The sequence below is a fragment of the Natrix helvetica genome, assembly GCF_964273705.1.
Source record: "Natrix helvetica genome assembly, chromosome: 2".
NCBI classification, from domain to species: Eukaryota; Metazoa; Chordata; class Lepidosauria; order Squamata; family Natricidae; genus Natrix; species Natrix helvetica.
In genome coordinates this window covers 187,094,208-187,116,197 of record NC_138552.1, presented here as the reverse complement: position 1 = coordinate 187,116,197, position 21,990 = coordinate 187,094,208, and the positions used below count along the sequence as shown (strand labels likewise).

General features: G+C 43.3%; 1 protein-coding gene across 2 annotated transcripts in view; it reads left to right on the top strand.

The window, feature by feature from the left end:
- Positions 1-18,080, top strand: part of DDO (D-aspartate oxidase) — a 28,026-nt gene extending 9,946 nt beyond the window's left edge. Inside the window, exons 2-5 of one of the 2 annotated variants that reach the window (XM_081941501.1) lie at positions 3,409-3,586; positions 6,020-6,128; positions 10,720-10,896; positions 15,834-18,080. In XM_081941501.1, the coding sequence (XP_081797627.1) occupies positions 3,415-3,586; positions 6,020-6,128; positions 10,720-10,896; positions 15,834-16,401 (1,026 nt within the window). In that variant the 5' untranslated portion in view covers positions 3,409-3,414 and the 3' untranslated portion in view covers positions 16,402-18,080. The remainder of the gene's footprint in view (positions 1-3,408; positions 3,587-6,019; positions 6,129-10,719; positions 10,897-15,833) is intronic. The other variant, XM_081941502.1, reaches the window with a different exon arrangement.
- The last annotated feature ends 3,910 nt before the right edge of the window (positions 18,081-21,990 follow it).

The window sequence follows — 21,990 nt, the reverse complement described above, 5'->3', positions numbered from 1 at the left end:
ACAACAATAATGAGAACTATCTTGAATGCATTTGGGTCAATATTAAAGGTTGTGGGGGAAATGACATTGCCATAGGTCTATACTACAGGCCACCCAACCAAGCAGAGGCAGAAGATGAACTTTTTGCTAGTCAGCTAACTAAGGTATGTAGGAAGCACACCACAATAGTAATGGGAGATTTTAACTACCCTGACATCAACTGGGAAACAAACTCTGCACCAAGTGGAAGATCCAACAGGTTCCTAACAAACCTAGCAGACAACTTTGTTTTCCAAAAAGTAGAGAAGGAAACAAGGGGATCAGCCATACTGGACTTAATTCTCACTAACAGAGAGGAAATGATAGAAGGTGTTGAAGCCATAGGAACCCTGGGGGCAAGTGACCATGCAATATTGGAATTCAACATTATCCAAACACAAGTAGTAGAACAAAGTCAAACTAGAGTCTTGGACTTTAAGAAAGCTAATTTCAATAAACTTAGAGAGAGCTTGGGAAAAATTCCATGGATGAGAATCCTCGAGGGGAAAACAACTCAAGAAGCTTGGGAAATTTTGAAAAATGAGATTAGAAAAGCCCAGTCTAACACAATACCAATGAAGAAGAAAAACAACAGCTCCCAAAAGAAACCAGCATGGCTGCATAAACAACTATCTGACAAACTGAAAGACAAAAAAAGTAAGTATAAAAAGTGGAAGGAGGGGGACATAACTAAGGCAGAATATCAGCAAATAGCCCGAGCCTGTAAAGATGAAGTGAGGAAAGCTAAGGCTCACAATGAAGAAAGGCTTGCCACAAAAGTAAAAATTAACAAAAAAAGCTTCTTCCAACATGTTAAAAACAAGAAAAAAGTTAAGGAAACAATTGGTCCATTGCTAGGAGAAAGTGGCAAGAAGGTGACAAGCAACAGGGAGAAAGCAGAACTATTTAACTCATGTTTTGCATCTGTCTTTACACAAAGGGATAAAACAGTCCAACCTATCAAAAGCAGCACCACAAAATTAGGAACACAAATTGAAATAGGGAAGAAAATGGTAAGTGAGCACCTGTCTACCCTAGACGAGTTCAAATCACCAGGACCGGATGGATTACACCCCAGAGTTCTGAAGGAACTAGCAGACGAGATCTCAGAACCACTGAATTATATCTTTCAGAGATCCTGGAACACCGGGGAACTACCAGAGGACTGGAAAAGAGCTGATGTGGTTCCCATCTTCAAAAAAGGGAAAAAATTAGATCCAGGAAACTACAGACCTATCAGCCTAACCTCAATACCAGGAAAGATTCTGGAAAAAATAATCAAGCAACGAATTTGCGAACACCTAGAAGCAAACAAAGTAATAGCCAAAAGCCAACATGGATTTGTCAAAAACAGATCATGCCAGACTAATCTTATTGCATTCTTTGATAATGTGACAAAATTAGTGGACCAGAGGAATGCCGTTGATATAATTTACTTGGACTTCAGTAAGGCTTTTGATAAGGTAGACCATAACCTACTACTAGATAAAGTAGAAGAATGTGGGTTAGACAGCATCACCACCAGATGGATTGGTAACTGGCTGACCAACCGCACTCAACGTGTAGTTCTCAATGGAACTGCATCTACATGGAGGGAAGTATGTAGTGGAGTACCCCAAGGCTCTGTTTTAGGCCCAGTACTCTTCAACATCTTCATCAATGATTTGGATGAGGGAATAAATGGGGAACTCATCAAATTTGCAGATGATACCAAGCTGGCAGGAATAGCCAACACTCCAGAAGATAGGCTTAAGATACAGAAGGATCTTGACAAACTTGAACATTGGGCACTATCTAATAAAATGAAATTCAATGGTGAAAAGAGTAAGGTTCTACATTTAGGCAACAAAAACGGAATGCACAGGTACAGTATAGGTGATACCTTACTCAGTAGTAGTAACTGTGAAAGGGATCTTGGAGTCCTAGTGGACAACCATTTAAATATGAGCCAGCAGTGTGCAGCAGCTGCCAAAAAAGCCAACACAGTTCTAGGCTGCATCAACAGAGGGATAGAATCAAGATCACGTGAAGTGTTAATACCACTTTATAATGCCTTGGTAAGGCCACACTTGGAATACTGCATTCAGTTCTGGTCGCCACGATGTAAAAAAGATGTGGAGACTCTAGAAAGAGTGCAGAGAAGAGCAACAAAGATGATTAGGGGACTGGAGACTAAAACATATGAAGAACGGTTGCAGGAACTGGGTATGTTTAGCTTAAGAGAAAGAAGGACTAGGGGAGACATGATAGCATTATTCCAATATCTCAGAGGTTGCCACAAAGAAGAGGGAGTCAAACTATTCTCCAAAGCACCTGAGGGTAGAACAAGAAGCAATGGGTGGAAACTAATCAAGGAGAGAAGCAACTTAGAACTGAGGAGAAATTTCCTGACAGTGAGAACAATTAATCAGTGGAACAGATTGCCTCCAGAAGTTGTGAATGCCCCAACACTGGAAGTCTTTAAGAAGATGTTGGATAGCTATTTGTCTGAAACGGTATAGGGTTTCCTGCCTAGGCAGGGGGTTGGACTAGAAGACCTCCAAGGTCCCTTCCAACTCTACTATTGTATTGTATTGTATTGTATTGTATTGTATTGTATTGTATTGAAACATGGGAACTAACCTCACAATTGACATGAAAGCTAAGAGTGATGCAAAGAGCCATGGAAAGATACATGCCTGGCATCAGAAGACAAGATAGAAAGATGTGCACATGGCTTAGTGAACAAATGAAAGTATAGGATATCATCAAGAGAGTAAAATAATTGAAATGGAAATGAATGGGTCACATAGGAAGAAGAACTGATGGCAGGTGGACCAAGGCGGTCATAGAACAGATCCCATTTGATAAAAAGCGTCCATGAAAGAGATCTAAAACAAGATGGATCAACGACATCAGCAAGTATTGCGGGCTCAATTGGCAAAAGAAACTTAGAACTGTATCAATTGGAAACATGCAGAAATGGCCTTCATCCTACAGTGGATAGACAATGGCTAAAGTGATAATGAGGTTGATGATGATGATGGTGAAACCAAAAGAAAAATTACCTTGTGGCAGATCATAATGCAACTGGTTGCCAGTTGCCAGTTGCCAATGTAATTTTCTCCAAATAGTATCATTCAGTCAAGCTTATGAATGGTCACATTCTCTTCATCCCATCAGGACAGTCTGTGGCTTAAGAGCTCCTACATACCTTTCTGTTTTTCTTTGGAGAATTAAATATGTCTTCTAGAAAAGTTACATGGTGTAAGTAATCTTTTTAGCAACAGTATTTTTTAGCCTCCACTCAACTCCTAGTGACTTCAAGGCTATGTTGAGTAGATTTCTTGGCAACCAACCATGCAGACGCCTGTTCTTCAAACTCATACCCCTTCTTCCTCTTTCTCTTAGCAGAACATGGCCAAGGCAAAGATTGTCGTCGTTGGGGCTGGTCTGATCGGTTTATCCACCGCTGTGTACATTTCAGACTCCATTACAAACTGCACTGTGTCTGTCATGGCTGATAGATTTTCTCCTAACACAACCAGCGATGTTGCTGCAGGGATGCTCATCCCACATCTTTATCCAGGCAAGCAACATTTACATTTCGGAAAGCAAAATCTGAAGGTGCCCAAGTATTTATATTAGGTCTACTTTTCCCCCCCAATTTTTACTTTGTAGCCCAAAATCAATTTTCTAGGAAGTACAGCTGCGGTTTTAAGAGACATTTTTTTCCAGCCTCTTAACTGGTACATTTTAAGTAAGACAGCTGGAGCTGTTGTAATTTATTCAGAAAGAAACAATATCTGCTTATCTTTAAGACTAGGTGCCTTTCTAAAATTTCCAGAATAACTCCATGCTCTATGATGGTACAAGCTATTACTTTTTCCGGACAGTGTTATGGTCTATCTTACCTTGAATCTAGGGAATAATAGTTTCCTGCCATTTTACACATACCATTCTAGTTGTACATATGTTATATTCCATGACACAATTGTGATTGATGGTGATGATAATGATGACAGTGATGATACAAATTGTGTTTGACAATAGTTCCCAACACATGGTATAGGTTCTCCTCACACATATGTGCTAGTTGTTCCCGACTCTCGGGGGCGGTGCTCATCTCTGCTTCAAAGCCAAAGAGCCAGGCTGTCTGAAGACATATCCGTGGTCATGTGGCCGGCATGACTAAACGCTGAGGGCGCACGGAACGCTGTTACCTTCCCACCAAAGGTGGTTCCTATTTTCCTACTTGCATTTTTACATGCTTTCGAACTGCTAGGTTGGCAGAAGCTAGGACAAGTAACAGGAGCTTACTCCGTTACGTGGCACTAGGGATTCAAACGGCTGACCTTTCTGATTGACAAGCTCGGCGTCTTAGCCACTGAGCCACCACGTCCCTTGCTTCCACACACGCATATATTCTACAATTGTCCTATATGGGACTTTCCTATTTCATCTATAAATGTTCACATGATTTTGATTTAAGCTCCTCATTTCTTGGATTAGACTCTACAAAGAGGGAGTCTCAAATTAGGTCAAAATGTGATGCTGGCTTGTTGCACTTGATCTCTTAATAAGTAATTAATTTAGTCAGATTCTGAATGGTATCAATAACAGAATAACCAGGAGTGGGAGAAGTTTTCTTGGAGCCATTTTTTTTACTTAGGATACTCTTTACGGTTGCCCTCATTTTTTGAGAAAAATGTAACACACTTAAAGGATTTACACTTTCGTTGTTTAGAAATTACAAATGGGATGGCTTACATTCCCTCTACAATCACCAGGCCAAGGTTGCCTCAAAGGTTGCTCACTGTGCCTGCCATTGTGCCTCAATGACTATGCAACAGCCTCTTCTTTATTCTGAACTCTTGTCCAGAGGTAGGACAAGAAGTAATGGGTGGAAGCTTGTTAAAGAGAGAGCCAATCTAAAAGTAAGGGGAAATTTTCTGGCAGTGAGAACAATTGATCAATGGACTAACTTGCCTCCCGAAGTTGTGGATGCTCCATCATGGGAGGTTTTCAAAAATAAACTGGACAGCATTTGGGATCATATAAGGCTCCTGACTTGAGCAGGGGTTGGACTAGAAGACCTCCCAGGTCCCTTCCAGGCATACGATTCTATGTTCTATAAATTCTGTAACTTCATCTGCATCTAAACATATGTACTAGCTGTCTATCTTGGGAGCTGATGGCTCCTGTTTTCAGCTGCATTTGTAGTTAGTACTCACAGGAAGAATCCACCATTATTTTGTGTAATTAGCCTCTATGTCCATGATGGCGAACCTATGGGACGTGTGCCAGAAGTGGCATGCACAGCCATTTCTCTGGGCATGCCAGCTGTCGCCTGTTGCACGCGGGAGTGCTGGAAACCAGAAGAGCAGCTCCCTGGCATACATGCGCGCCCCGGGAAGCTGAGCTTCCAATTTCCAGCACTGCATGGACGCCAGCCAGCTGGTCTTTGCGCATGCGGGAGCACCGAAAAGAGAAAGAGCAGTTCTCTGGTGTGCATGCGTGCACTCGGAAGTTGCTCTTCCGGGTGCCGAAAAGGTTCACCAACACTACTCTATGTCATGGTTCCGAGTAGTGGCCCAATCACTCTATGCAAACCAAACTATCATCACATATCACTTTATTCCACATGTTTAGCGAAATGTGGAGAAATGGATCATAAGGAAGAGTTCTGCTCTTGCTGGAGGAGAGGAGTGGGACAAGACCATGGTGATTCCTCTTCCTTCTCCTCTACAACTCCTTGTCGTTTGGGAAAATGTGTCCTGGAGGTCTGGATGACCTCCCAAAACAGCATGAATAGTATGGAGATTTTGGGGCTGAGATGTTTCACAGACCCCATCTTCGTCCCTTGCCTTCTGTGTGGAATCCGCTTGATTCTCAAAACCTTCTCTTAGCAGTTTGTATCCAATACATAAATTTCAGTGCAGCCTGTTTTATGTCTGCTTTTTCTGGATTTTCTTAAAATGCTTTCCCTTCATTTGAAATGTGTTTTCTTTCTTCTCTACAGGCACACCTGTTGATCAGCAGAAGCAGTGGTTTAGGGAGACTTTTGACCATCTGTTATCCATCTGTAATTCCTCAGAGGCCTCAGAAGCTGGGATTCACTTGGTGTCTGGGTGAATATTGAGTTCATTAATGCTTTTGTGATTTCTTTCAGCGTTGTGCTGAGCAAGCCTCTTTATTAGGACAAATTTGGGAGGCATATAATACTGTGGGGGGTGGCGGGGACCAGGAGAGAACTTCTTGACTTCTGCAGAAGAAAAACAGAACACAAACATTTCTTTTAGATTTATATCTCGTAATCCTTAAACTGGATTCAGAATTTATCTAGGAAAACATTAATATGTTGCAGTAGCCCTTGTTTTTCCCTTTTTTTAAAAAAAAGCAAGTTTCAGTTTTCAAAAGCTTAGCTTAGGCCTATGATTTTTATAATCTGCTGTTGATATATATCAGAGATTCATTGACTTTTCACAGTACTTTACATTCAAAGGCAGCAAGTAACATCAGAAGATAGAATTGCTCTCAAGTCCTGCCCTTGGGCTTCCAACAGTTTGGTGACTGTGAGAAATAGGATGCGGTACTAGATTGATCTTGGCTACATTTAGTTGGACTTCTCTTTGTTCACACAGAAAGTTGTGATGGAATTGGGAACTTTGGGATGGGCTGAGCAGAGGGAGGGGGAAAAATCTGAATGACCCTATAATGAACAGTGGCACAGTGGTTAGAGTGCAGTACTGCAAGCTACTTCTGCTGATCACCGGCTGCCAGCAGTTTGGCAGATCGAATCTCGCCAGGCTCAAGGTTGACTCAGCCTTCCATCCTTCCGAGGTCGGTAAAATGAGGACCCAGATTATTGGGGGAACATACTAACCAGTGGTGGGATTCAATTTTTTTTTACTACTGGTTCTATGGGTGTGGCTTGGTGGGCGTGGCAGGGGAAGAATACTGTAAAATCTCCATTCCCTCCCCCACTCCAAGGGGAAGGATATTGCAAAATCCCCATTCCCTCCCGATCAGCTGGGACTTGGGAGGAATAGATGGGGGTGGGGCCAGTCAGAGGTGGCATTTATTGGTTCTCTGAACTACTCATAATTTCCAGGTTCTCCAGAACTGAACCTGCTGAATACCACCTCTGATGCTGACTCTGTAAACCACTTTTTAGAGGGCTTTAAAGCACTGTGAAGCAATTGTGCGATTGCAGACGTTTGGACGCCCTTGCAGTCAATACTTTTGAGGCACTGTTTTTCTGAGCACCTTGTGTGCTGTCCAGTGACTTCCCTGCTCCCTAGAGCAGTCCTTGGTTCACATCTGCTATCCTTCTTCTATAGCTGTAAGATGGCAAGGTTGTTCTGACCTAGGTTTCCCGAGAGCATGAAGCACACTCCTTGTTCCAACAAAAAACCCTTTTATTAATTTGCTGTGAATTCTGCTGATTCACATCCAGCAAAGTCTTTCAAGGGAGGATTTACAGTCACAGATCTGGCTTGGAGAGCTGCCAGGCCGATATCTGCAAAACTTGACAAGGAGTCTTGGAGAGTCACAAAGCAATTAAACGAACTAATTATCTCCTGCAAACTCCACTCCCCTTTCGCTCCCCTTTTATTTCCTCTGGGAGGGGCCATTCATCGTCCACCTGTGACCTTACTCGCAAGTCGACCCCTGTTCTTAGCTGTTCCCTTCGTACGCGCACACTGGGAACAGGCACCAGCTGTTTGTCTGCTTCACTGATGTCTGACTCTGAAGGCAGCTGATAACTGGCATACGGCTCTGGCCCCTCTCTGCTTCTGACACAGAGCCCTCATCAGAGGCTTTCCCAGACTCCAGGACTGGCCCATGTTCCTCCCCAACCCCCTTACTGTCCAAATCTGCTGCCAGCTCTGCAGGCTGCTGGTGAGCCACAACAAAGGTTGCCAGGGGAGACTTAACTCCAGTCTCACTCATCACCAAGAGGCAGCACATGACCAGGGTCATCCTTATTTGGATTCCTCAGATTTAAGTAACCGGATTAATTCTGTGGGATTTAAACCCTTCACCAGGAATTAAACTCATAGACCCGTGATGGCGAACCTATGGCACGTGTGCCACAAGTGGCACGCGGAGCCATTTGTCAGAGCACGCGAGGAGCTGCCCTGTCAGCTGGCCAGCACGCATGCGCGCGCTGGCCAGCTGAGTTCACCTTTTTAAAAGCTATTTTTCGCCTTCCCCAGGCTCCAGAGGCTTTATTAGGAGCCTGGGGAGGGCGAAAAGAGCCTCCCCCGCCCCCCCGGAGGCTTCAGAGACCGTCCCTGAAGCCTTCGGAATGCTTAAAACCACCCTCCGAGCAACCCGGAAGTGGCTTCCGGGTTGCTCGGAGGGTCGTTTTAAGCATTCCGAAGGCTTCAGGGACCGTCCGGGGCTTCCCTGATGCCTTCGGAGCGCTTAAAACGACCCTCCGAGCAACCCGGAAGTCACTTCCGGTTTGCTCGGAGGGTGGTTTTAAGCGCTCCGAAGGCTTCAGGGACTGTCCGAGGCTTCCCTGATGCCTTTGGAGCGCTTAAAACGACCCTCCGAGCAACCCGGAAGTCAAAATGTAAAAATGGGGGTTGTCGCATGTTTTGCGCGCATGCGCACTGGGGAGGTCGCACGTTCCATTATGGGTGCGGCACGCCCGCACTCGACCCCCCTGCGCTCCCCCCACTTGTGGCACGCGAGCCAAAAAAGGTTCGCCATCACTGTCATAGACCATCACGCTTTTAGACCAACGAGGCCGTCGAAGTGATGTCCCGGTGTTTGGAAGCCGTACGGGTCTGGATGGGAGACAACAGACTCAGACTCAACCCCTCCAAGACGGAGTGGCTGTGGCTACCGGCCCCCCGGTTCAACCAGTGTATTCCATTGCTGGCCATCGGGGGCGAGCAACTGGCCCCCGTGGAGCGGGCGCGCAATTTGGGCGTCCTCCTAGACGCCCGGCTGTCTATGGAAGACCATGTGGCAGCCGTGGCAAGGGGGGCGTTCCACCAGGTTTGCCTGGTGCGCCAATTGCGCCCCCTATTGGACCTGGATGCCCTCTGCACAGTCACTCACGCGCTGGTGACGTCCCGCCTGGAATACTGTAATGCTCTCTACATGGGGCTCCCCTTGAGATGCACCCGGAGACTGCAACTGGTCCAGAATGCAGCCGCGTGGGCAATTATGGGGAGAACGAGGTTCTCCCATATAACACCTCTCCTGCGCGAGCTGCACTGGCTCCCTGTGGTCTACCAGTGCGCTTCAAGGTGTTAGTTACCATCTTTAAAGCGCTCCATGGCACAGGACCTAGCTATTTGCGGGATCGCATTCTGCCCCATACATCCCTGCGACCAATTCGCTCTCAGAGAGGGACTCCTCCGGGTGCCGTCCACCAGACAGTGTCAGAGGGCGGCGCCCAGGAGTAGGGCCTTCTCTGTGATGGGCCCAGCCTTCTGGAATGACCTCCCCTCAGACATCAGGATAACGACCGATCTCCGCTCCTTCCGCACGAAACTCAAGACCCACCTGTTCCAACTAGCCGGCCTGGCTTAAACTAGAACTTTCTAACCTCCCTGGCAATTTTAATTACGGTAATATGTAAATTTTGGGGTTTTAAATTATTTAAACTGTTTTAATTATTGTTATTTATTTTAACCTAGTGGCTTTTTATTGGAATCTTATTTGTTAAGCATTGATGTCACCTCCTCCATGCCACATCTGTATATTTGTTTTGATTGTACATCGCCCCGAGTCCCTTTGCGGAGAGGGGGCGACTGATAAGTCAAATAAATAATAATAATAATAATAATAATAATAATAATAATAATAATAATAATAATAATAATAATAATATGATTGCACATGGTGCGTTGGCTTTAACAGCTACCCAAGTCCTAAGGCTCAACAGTTGTAGGAAAGGATAGCTAGAAGTTCCATAAGAACAATGTATATACAGTCCACTTTGCCTTAAGCTCTCCAAGCAGAGAAATAACAGATGTTATCCCACACATGGGAAGTCCTGTAAGACTCCATATAGTTCTAGCAGAGGTTTTTCTTGGTCTCCCCATGCTTGGTTTTTTCCTTGGCTTTGGCAGTTAAGTTTAATATTTTTCCTGGTTGAACTTGCTGCTTGGAATCATTTAGAAATACCCTTCTCCTCTTCTATAAGCATGGGTTGTCTTTATTTCCTAAGGCTTAGATAGATGCTTAGAGGAGCTCGTGTTGATTGAAAATAGGCAATTGCAACCTGAGAGGTTAAAAAGATTAGAATGGCTAACTATAGCCTACTGAATCATTCACTTCTTCAAGTCTGATTAACAATTTTATAGTGACAACAACAGTAACAAAAACAACAAAGTAGCACTGAATCAACTAGTATGGTATCCAAACTTCTATATCTACATGTTCACTGTTTTCTTATTTTGAATTTGTGAACAGTGAATAGTAACTATGTATTCAAATGTGCAGAAATATATGTTTAATTATGGAATATGTAGAAGCTGTGGCAGCTTCTATTTATTTAAAGATAATTAAAACACACACTTTGACGGGTGGTGCCTAAACATCATATTAACATGTGGATGAGGAACTCAACTTTGCTTGTTTTATTTGGTGAATTTTTAAAAGCTTGGTTTTGAAAAAATATTTCAGGGTGGGGAGAGACCATTAAGACCAAGAATGTCTGTGTTTTACACCCTTATTTTCTTGAATATGAACAAGCTGGCAAATATTTAAGGACATTCCTGAGGAGAAGACACCATTCTGGTCGGATGTGGTTCTGGCCTTTCGCTCAATGACTAAAAAGGAGCTGAAGAGATTTCCACAGCACAAATATGGTCAAGCTTTTACCACGCTGAAATGTGACTGCCCATCGTATTTAATTTGGCTGGAGAAAAGGTATGGGTTTTTATTCACTTTTTTAAAAATTGAAATCAGCAATACAGTAAAAAAATATGATCTAAAACTTGTGGCGCATTTTACACTTAATCCTTCGTTTTCCCAATTCCTTGGTCCTTTCCTGTCAAACTCATATAATGATCGAACAGGATAAGGCCCAGTTTTTAGGTCTGTCTATCGTGGTGATCTAAATCCCAGCAAGCAAATAAAATATAATCTCTTGCCAGTTAAGGCTTCCTTTTTGAGCACACCTCTTTAGAATATAGTAGTTACAGATTAACTTTTACATGGAGATTCAGGGATAAGTGGGGATTTTTCTTCTTAAAAACCTACAGGTTACTATTAATGGGTTACTGTAGGGAGGTAATTTAGAAAGATGTCCCACCAAGAGTAAAATTCCTCTCTGTCAGACCTATGACTTTAAAAGCAGGAATCAGTAATTTTGCCACTCTGCACTGACATATTTCTTATGTGTGTGTTTCTCTTTGTACATAAGATCCAACAAAGAGGAATTAGAATATAAGATATGGCAAAGTTAGACAAAAATATTTGTTACACCACCAAGCATTCAGCATTCAGGAGAAAGCTTCAGATTCCAAAGATGTAACATTTTGGCATCTGTCCTTTTGTCAAATAAGCAAAGTGGACTGTTCAACAAGGTCAAGTAAAAGATCATTTATTGGGGATCTTAATGTGGCTAAATTAATTTAATTATGTTCTAAATCACTACAGCGAAGTACTTTATCTTGGAACTTTGCATTAACCAGATCTCCAGCTTGAGGCATTTGATTGCATTGAGCCTATTATTTGACACCCTCTATTAGTGCAACCCTATAGAGGCAGTTTATAATCCTGGGTTATAATTTATTTTGATTATACCTTCCGATTTAACTCTGAATATGAATTCAGCTCTATATGAATTAAGACATCCATGGTGAAAATTTCAATGATGTACACACTGGAATTCAGCCAAAGACCCTGAAGCTCTTCTTAAAAACAGAACAACATATGGGAAGATCGCAAAGGAAGGACTTCGTAATTTGGAGACACTTGTAAAAATGTAAGAATGTGGATGGCAATTATATGATGAAAGCTTTGTCCAGAGACAACCCCAGATTCATTTATCCTGGCAGCTTCTTTTAACAGATTGTAGAAACTGAAGATCACGCCTGTTGGAGCAGACCAGTCTCTTTGCTCTGGCAATGGTGAAGCCAAACTCACGAGATGCCATCGGGCAGGATGTGAAGATAATTGCTCTCTATCACTGTTGGCTTCCATGAACTGGCTAATATGTCAGTGTCTAGATTTAAAGTATAATCCTTTCAACAACATTAGTAGCCTTATTCTTTTATGTAAATTGGTGGCTGTAACCACAACCTGTAGAAGGGAGCTGCATCAGGGGTGAAATCAACTTACCTTTGCTACCGGTTCACAAATCTATAGCCTCTGCATTTTGACGCATGTGCAGGGTGTCAAAAACGGGACGTGATGACGTCTGGGTGGGTGGGTGGGAGCCTTCCGCCACCACCGCTACCGGTTTGCCCGAACTGGATAGAACCGGCTGAATTGCACCACTGTGTTGCATGGATTAAGAGTGATATAGGAACAAAATGCTACCTTGAAATCTACCCGGGATTACCAATCATTCAATTTTATTTGGTGATGTTGGATTCTAGCTGGATATTAATGTGTGCTCAGAAATGATGCTCTTCTTTTTCCCCAGGCATAGTGTAGCATTTACATCTGCACCTGTACCTGGACCTAAGCAAGTGACCATCATTTCATCTTACATCAAGGAGAATTTTTATGCCTAAAATAATATATGCATCATCTGGTTTTTAGTCATGAATTTATCAGCCTCCAACATGCTGGGCAGGCTGATGTTCTTTGTGATTTTTCCCAGCCTGATGCTGCTTGGTGATAATGCTGACTGGAGAGGACAGGAGGGGTGGCCCAACATATCTAGAGGCACTTTCCTCAGGAAGACAGCTTTTATGTTACAGGCCAGAGATGCCTTTTAAATATGTGGTCGTTTTTACAGTTTTGCATTCGAGAGTGAGGTGACGGAGAGTACAAGTCAAATATTACCAACAATTAGCTGGTCATTGGGTTGCATTGCTGTTTTGTACACCGTATTCAGCCCTGGGCTTCTTGTTTTACATTAATTATCCGTGAGTGCTTTTTCTTCTTCTCCCAATCCTACCTGCTGTCTCTTGGGACACACAGGCCCTGTCATGTTTCATTTTTTAAACAACACTGAACATAGTACTGAGGCTCCGTGAAGCTGCAGGATCCATTTAATATTTGTCAGGTGGGCTTATGGGCAGAGACTTTGGTTGCCTCTCATTTCTGTTTTACTCTTTTGTGATTTCCCACAGGAGTTTCCCTTCCTCAGTGCAATGCCCTGACACAAATCCATTGCAGGGAGGGCTGATCAGCTTCCTTGAACGATGGCAGAGGTCCAGTGAGCTGAAAAACATGATTACAATTTCTGCTGACAAATGTGCAGTTTATTAAACATCATTTCAGTGTCCCAACCAATATTTCTGGTACTTTATCAAAAGACACCCCAAGGGAATCAGTCATAAACCATTTGGCTGGAATGCATGAACCACCAAAGTGGCTAATAAGAATTTTCATTGGAAGGGCAGCCCCTGCTCCGAAGGTGACGTTGCTTGCAAGTATATTCAGTTATAAAAAGTTCTGCCAAGTTCAAATCTTAAAACAATTGTATGTTGGCACAAACTGGGAAATGGAAAACTAAGATTGAACTTTAAGAAATATGCTCTGTGACGATATTGTGTAATGTCCAACAAAGATTCACATGCTTCATTAAGCAGTCCAGGACTTTGGTTCTGGGTAGCAGGGGTTCTTTCATCCATATTAAGTTGTAATTGTTGCTTTTTATTAACTGAGAAGATTTCCCAAATCAGACTTCTCAGAATGTGGGGATTGTGCTTTTGAGCAGAAACCCGACAACACTTTTACCTGTTAAGATCCCAATCCATATCATAAAGAAGAATAGAAATTTCTGTGAATTTTTTCTGCAGAAATGAAAATTTGGGACATTTTGGCTTGAGAACGAAACTAACATTTGCCAAGAAACAAACTGAACAAACACACGCAAACTCAGATCTAACCAGAATATCAGTCCTGTGCTGTCTGACATACTGCAAAGACAAAGTGACACAGGGAAACTTTTATTCACCAGGGATTTCCTTATGATTTTCATAAAATTCAGACTCCGTTTGAAACAGATTTTTTTGCAGTTTGAGGCTGGATGCATCAGTTTGATGACACTTCTATCTTACACAGTGTCTGGAAACTTAGTTTCTCAATTGTCATGTGGTATTAAGCCCCAATTGACAAAACTCTAGCATTTTTGTGGAAACAGAAAACTCGGTGTGATTCTTTGGATCCTGACTGCATGTTTTTGTGAATCCACATTAAAGAAGGGAACCAGTTCTATGGGCAAGGGGAACCTATAATTAGCTAGAAAGTTCCCGTACACTATTCAAAAACTTTTTTTCACTCCAAAAACACAAACTCTTCTTTTCTTGAAAAAAAAAATGCCACCAATCATAATTTTAATTGTAGAGTAGAATAGAGTAGAATACAATAGAATACAACAGAACAGAACTGAAAGGGACCTTGGAGGTCTTCTAGTCCAGCCTCCTGCTCAAGCAGGAGAACCTGTACCATTTCAGATAAGTGACTATCTAGTTTCTTCTTAAAAACCTCCAGTGATGGAGTGCCCATGATTTCTCAAGGCAAACTGTTCCACTGGTTAATTGTACTCACTGTTAGGAAATTTATCCTTAATTCCAGATTACTTCTCTCTTTGATTAGTTTCCAACCGTTGTTTCTTGCCCTTCCCTCTGGTGCTTTGGATAATAATTTGGTCCCCTCTTCTTTGTGGCAGCCCCTCAAATATTGGAATACTGCTATCATGTCACCCCTTATTCTTCTTTTCTTTAGACTAGCCAAACCCAAATCCTGCAGCCATTCTTCACATGTTTTAGTCTCCAGGCCTTTGATCATCTTAGTTGCTCTTCTCTGAACTTTTTCTAAAGTCTCAACGTTTTTTTTTGTATTATGGTGACCAAAATTGGTTGCAGTATTCCAGGTGTGGCCTTACTAGGGTTTTATAAAGCAGTGCTAATACTTCATGTAATCTTGATTCTATGCCTCTGTTTATACAACTCAGGATTGTATTAGCATTTTTGGCGGCTGCTGCTCACTGCTGGCTCATATTTAAGTGATTGTCCACTAGGGTCCCCCTCACAATTACTGTTTTTGAGCCAGGTCTCGCTTAATCTGTACTTATACCTTTGGTTTTTCCTGCCTAAATGTAAAACTTTGCTTTTCTCCACGTTAACATTCATTTTGTTGGATTGTTTGTCAAGATCTTTTTGGAGCTTGTCTTCAGGGTTGTTGGTTATTCCTGCCAGTTTAGTGTCATCTGCAAATTGAACACCAATTTTTCAGGAATAAGGTATCACATCATTTTGATGAGTGCCTTTCCTTATTAGTTGAACTTGTAGCTCAAAGCCGATAGCAAAAGGCAATAAGATACAGTACATCCCACACTGTTTTTGTACATGCATGCCTCCTTTCTGTTGTCATTTTGATGGGATTTGTGCCATCTGGTAGAAACCGCAATGACATCATAATGCAAATGATCTGAATTGCATTGTTTGCATCCTGTGATATAATATGGTGCAAATGAGGCACAGTTCAAAATGTGTTTGTGTCATGATGTTGTGACATGTGATGACCCACGGACACACACATGTGATTTGGGCTTCCCTTTACCCACTTCAGTGTTGCATTTCAAATTTGTGATCTCATGCTTTGAACTATCTGATCTAAGTAAAAACATTAGCCGTAGAGGATTCCAAAGTGCCGTATTTTAACCTTTGATATATTCTTTATAGGCTGAAAGAAAATAGAGGCCAGGTGCATGCAAGGAGAATAGAAGATCTTTGGGAGCTACACCATGATTTTGACATCATAGTAAACTGCTCAGGCATTGGTTCCCGAAAACTTGCAGGAGATCTAGAGCTATACCCCACCAGAGGGCAAGTTCTCAAGGTTCATGCTCCTTGGATCAAGCACTTCATTCGTGATGGTGATGATTTGAGCTACATCTATCCAGGGATACATAATGTAACATTAGGTGGCATAAAAGAAAAAGACAACTGGAATTTGTCCCCGGATCCCATTAGCAGCAAAAATATATTTGACAGATGCTCCACACTTGAGCCTTCACTTCGGACAGCTGAGAATATAAAAGTGAGGGTGGGCCTGAGGCCATCTCGGTCAGCTGTGAGAGTACACAAGGAAGTGCTGACTCACAAGCATGAGAAGTTGCTGGTGGTTCACAATTATGGCCATGGGGGAGGTGGTTTTTCAATACACCAGGGTACTGCCAAGGAGGCAACTCAGCTGGTTAAGGAGTGCCTTGAAACCCTGGCAATACCTGGGTGTAAAGCAAAGCTGTAAGTAGGAAAGGAACATTTCTCTTTTGATCCACTAGTCCGGCCGACTAGGATCTTGGGTGTGATGTCAAATCTGGAGGAACGTCATCCAGCTGATTATATGTCAGTCACTAACCTAATTGCTCAGTGCTTGTGGTCATCTTAGGGAAACATAAAGCACTAACACCAAAGGGAAGAAGGACCACCTTCCCCTGATCAGGAAGACCCTAGCTTAGAACTAGCAACCTTCAACTTTTTGCAGCCAATTCATGGGAAGCGATTGCCCCAGTTGTATATATGTATGTTACACTGTTATGGAGTTCATGTGTGGATATGGAGGTGACTTTTCAGTCCTAGTCTGGAAATGCAGACTTAGCCCAATTACTGGAAGCCCACCATTGCAATAACTGTGGCTGTTAATTCTGCAACGGTGTTCATGGTTTTCTATCAGTTTTGGTGGCACCTGGCTTCAAAGCCTATGCAAGACTTTGTAGTTCCTTCATTACTCAAAACCATTTTACCAAGTCCTTTTTACCCATTATAGGCATAGCCCTTTCACTTTTAGTTTCCCTGTTGTGATTGGGCAATGGGTTGGGGTATCATTATCTACAGAAAAACCAGCTTTACCCCATTTTAACCCAGATTTGGGAAGCACTGGGTTAAAGTGTTGAATTAGAGCCTCAGTGGCGCAGTGGTTAGAGTGGGGTACTGCAGGCTACTTCTGCTGACTGCTGGCTGACTGTTATTTAGCACTTCAAATCCCACCAGGCTCAAGGTTGACTCAGCCTTCTATCCAGATTGTTGGGGAAAATATGCTGACTCTGTAAACCGCTTAGAGAGGGCTGTACAGCACTGTAAAGCGGTATATAAGTCTAAGTGCTATTGCTAATTAGGAATAGGGAGAACTAGTTTCAGCTCCCCCCTTAATCATGGTAATTTGTTAGGGATTTTGGCTTGATCATGTTCATTCTCAGCTCAGCCTAGCCTTTTGGGGAAGAGGGGAGAAACGAGAGTTATGTATGCTCCTAAGAGCTCTTGAATGAAAGGAAGGAGAGAAATCAAAGAAGTGAATAAATATGAAGAAGATAAAAAGACTTCTTGCTGGACTGAAACTTTGCTGAAACAAGAATGATGCTAGTTTGTTGTCTATCTTCAAGTCTTTGCTTGATTCTTTGGTCCTCAATCTCAACAAAAAGTTCACCCTTCCTGCGCCATTGCTGGCTTTAGATATACTTCTCTCCAACTCCTGTTAATTGTCAATAAATATGGCAAGATGCCATATGGAAATTTGGGACCCTATACTCAAATACTGTTGGATTAGCAGGCACCAATTGGGAAAGCTGCTGTCAACCTTGAAGCTGACCTGGCTGAAGCCATCTAGGAACTTCAGTGCTGCCACACTGGAGCAAGGGATGGGAACGGGGGGATTAGCTGAGGTTGTGTAGTCAAAATAAAATTTCTTCGCCTGGGAACCAAGGATGTTCTCACACCTGGGTGGAAGGGGAAGTAGTGATGTCACCAGACCAGCGGTCTATAGGTCTATAGGTCTAACACACTGCTGTGATTGGGCCACGTGACTGATTGTTTGGGATTGAAGGAAAAAAACTTTTACTTTTAATTAGGTGAAAACCAAGGGGTCCTTCAGAGTCGGTTTTCACCAGACATGTATCAATTTGATATCCAATAAAGCTATTCTTTGAGGAATCCACCTGCCTTGGAGTTTTGCTTGAAATGATCTATTACTTGGAACTCTGACAGCTGCTTCACCAATTCAAGTCATCGCCTGGTTGCGGAAATCATCAAGAGATAGGCATTTAATCCAAATATGCTGAATTATCTTGCTTGCGTATTCAAAAAGTTTTGTCAAATTTCTAGGATGGAGGAAAATACAGTTATGTCTATGGCAGTTTGAGTTTTATCACCAATTATTGTATCTAACATTTATACATAATTGACTGAACTAGGTAATCAGTTACAGCTTGCATTTAGAAGTATGCCCATGATCTTTATCAAGGCTGGTATCAGTGAAATAAAATGTATTTGTAGTGGCTTATCTTTTCTATCACTTCTTTCCACACATTTTTTCTCCTTCTACCAGAAGAGGGCAGTATTGGATCAGCCACTTATTTAGCTATTCTTCAAAACTTACCTGCTTCTGTTTTTCTTGCATTCACCCCCTCCCCCCATCTCCCACCCCGGCAAAAGCCAGGAAGGATACCTTAAAATAATCATCTCTTATTTAAATAGACCCAATAGACCACAATATATCATAAATTTGTGTTGGGTTAGGTCTAACATGCTGTACGAAATGCCACCTGGCTTTTAGACTGCAGCACAGAGCGAGAAAACTTAACTCTTGACTGCTATCTAGTTATTACCTGGATTTTTGCAGATGAGATCCGGTACCCTATTCTCTGCTGGGACTTTCATAATGGGATTCTCCCATTCATTCCAGTGAGCTGCTTCTTACTCCAAAATAGAGCTTTTGGTCAGTTTATGAATAGAAGAAGGTGGGCAAAGTTGAAGGCTAGACCGTGAGGGTAATGTGATGTCTTCCATGAAGGTCAACCTTTCGTGGAAGAAGACCCTTTGTGAGGAGCTCATTGAGTGATTCTGGATGGTGTGCACATAGGTTTTTGCTGCCTTCAGGACCACCTGATCCAGGTAAAACATGCCCACCCACTATCTCCAGATCAAGAGGACATGTTGGAAATCAGGGTGCTCAGAAGCAAGCCTTTTCAGTAGCAGCATCTCTGCTCCTATCTCCATCAGAGTTTAATTTGACTCCTTTGCCCACATTTTGGAAGGCAGTGGGCATTTCTGCAAAACAAGGAGAAGTGGACGCTTGTCTGCATGGGAGAAGAAGGTACCCTTTAAGGCATCTTTTTGGCTTTTTTAAAAAAATCTTTCAATAGTTAATTTTTTGGAATTGTCTAGAATTTGTAGAGTAGGAGACTCATTGCAATAGCACTTGGCCTTATATACTGCTTCATAGTGCTTTACACCCCTTTCTAAGTGGTTTACAGAATCGGCATGTTGCCCCCAACAATCTGGATCTTCATTTTACCAACCTGGGAGGGATGCAAAGCTGAGTCAGCCTTGAGCGGGTGAGGATCGAACTCCTGGCAGTGAGCTGAAATAGCCTGCAATACTGCATTCTAACCACTACATCACCGCGGTTCATGCATATAGATGTATGCATGAGTAAATTTTAAAGCATTGGACTCTAGCGAAGAAAGAACAATGCTTTATCTTACTAGTTTTTGCTGCCATCGTTGTCATTTGGCTGCTTTTGTTATGTATATAGTTTTCCCTCTGGTCCGCTGCACTAGGGGGCGCTGTGCTAAGCGCTGATTGGCTGACTGCTCGGACAGCGGTATATATAAAGGCTGTCAGAGCAGAGCTCAGCTGTTGCCTGTTAGCAAAGCGCGTGTATTGTGAATTGCCGCGTTGGCAACCTGTTAGCAATAAATTGTTAGCATTCTGTTAAGTCCTGGCTCGCCTCCATTTGTCCACCTGTGCTCTCCGCAAGATAGAACATTTGGCGACGAGGGTGGGATCCTCTGGAGGAGCCCAGGCAGAGCTGTGAGTCACTAACCACGAGCTGAGTCACCAAGAGCTGAATTCCCTCAGGGGAATCACTCGACGAGAGGTCGAGTGAGTCATTGTCCTCGCAGACTACGTTGGCTGAAAATCTACAGAAAAAGTTACCTCAGAGATGGCATCCATGAATACTTTTGCCGCCTTCAACGCGGCCACAGAGACTTGGGTCTCATATATTTCACGTTTTGAATGTTTTTTAGAAGCCAACGGCTTCACAGATTTAACTGAGCAGCGAAAAAAGGCTTGTTTTTTAAATTTGTGTAGTACTGAGATGTTTAATTTGGCTGAAACCTTAGTTGCCCCACACTCTGTCCACGACATAACCTGGGACGTGTTAATGACCAAATTAAAGAATCATTACGCCCCATCGCTTTCCCGCACTACACGAAGATTTGCCTTTTACCGTAGGGTCCAGCGAGAAGGAGAATCCATAAATGATTACGTGGCTGCGTTACGAGCCGCAGCTATACATTGTAGATTTAGAGACCTAGATGAGGTTTTAACAGATCAGATTGTGGGAGGTGTTAGGGACCTCCGCATACAACGCCATCTACTGGCCAAACCCGAACTTGATTTGCAAACAGCCCTTGATGAAGCCAGGGCTGTAGAAATGTCAAATAAGTCCACAAACGAACTCCAGAGATTCTCAAACCCTCTACCTGTTGAAAAGACTACCGAGGTTCACCATGAAGACACTCTCGAGGACGCCGGAGCTGTCGGAAACGATGAAGTACATCGTCTGCGTGGGGAGCAACAAAAAGGGCGCCAGGGTAAGGCTGCATTCCGTGCAAATTGCCCTGGGTGTGGGGGGTAAGCATGATAGGGCAGACTGCCGTTTTAAGAACGTTGCCTGTCTCCGTTGCGGGAGAAGGGGCCATTTGGCAAGAGTTTGTAGGGCAGCGGCGCCTTGTGCAAGTGCGTTAGAAGGGAATTCTCCCAGCCCTAACCAAAGTTTCAAGAAGCCCTCTAATTTTAGCAGGAATGCTGGGTCTAGGAAACAAGATTCTTGTTTCACAGTCAATGATGACAGGGATGAGTCTGCTGTAGATCAGATCATCCATGCACCCAGGGGGAAAATATTCCTCAATGTCAGGATAGAGGGTAAACCATGTCAGATGGAGATAGATACTGGCTCAGCCGTGTCTATCATCTCATGGGCAGGAATCAGGAAAATTGTGCCAGGTATTTCACAGGCACGTCTATCCCCGTGCCCATTGAAGCTGAGGGACTTCCAAGGGAATTCCATTCCAGTACTAGGAAAGTTTTACTGTAAGGTATCATTTAAACAGTTTCACAAGAGGCTTCCCCTCATTGTAGTCAAGGGCCCCAGGCCAAGTTTATTAGGGTTGGAATGGTTTGAAGCTTTAGGTCTAGCCATAACTGGTATAGATCAGATTCAGACCACTCCACACCTTGATGCACTGATTAAGGAATTTCCCGAAGTTTTCGGGGAAGGTTTAGGAAAATATACTGGCACACCCATATCTTTCAATTTAGACCCCCAAGTGCCACCATGGCGGCTCAAGCCGCGCAGGGTGCCATTCGCGTTAAAATCTAAAGTGGACGCTGAAATAGATAAGTTAATAGGCAAGGGGAGGCAGACACAACTGGGGAACAACCAGGCCAAAATTCCGAAAACACACAAACACCTACTTCCAGGCCTACCACCCCAGAGCCACCTCAAAATAGAGCAAGGAGACCAAGGGACCTACCTTGTCTTCCCTGTGAACTTCCAGCGGTGGCTGAATCAGTTGGGATAAGGCCCGGGCCGTTGGAAGCCGCGGCCACTAACTCTGAAGCAGACGTCACTCTGCGGAGATCAGGGCGGGTCCGTCGCCGCCCAAGGTATTTGCAAGATTACGCATGCGCCTTCTAAGTGTGAAGGAGTGTTATGTATATAGTTTTCCCTCTGGTCCGCTGCACTAGGGGGCGCTGTGCTAAGCGCTGATTGGCTGACTGCTCGGACAGCGGTATATATAAAGGCTGTCAGAGCAGAGCTCAGCTGTTGCCT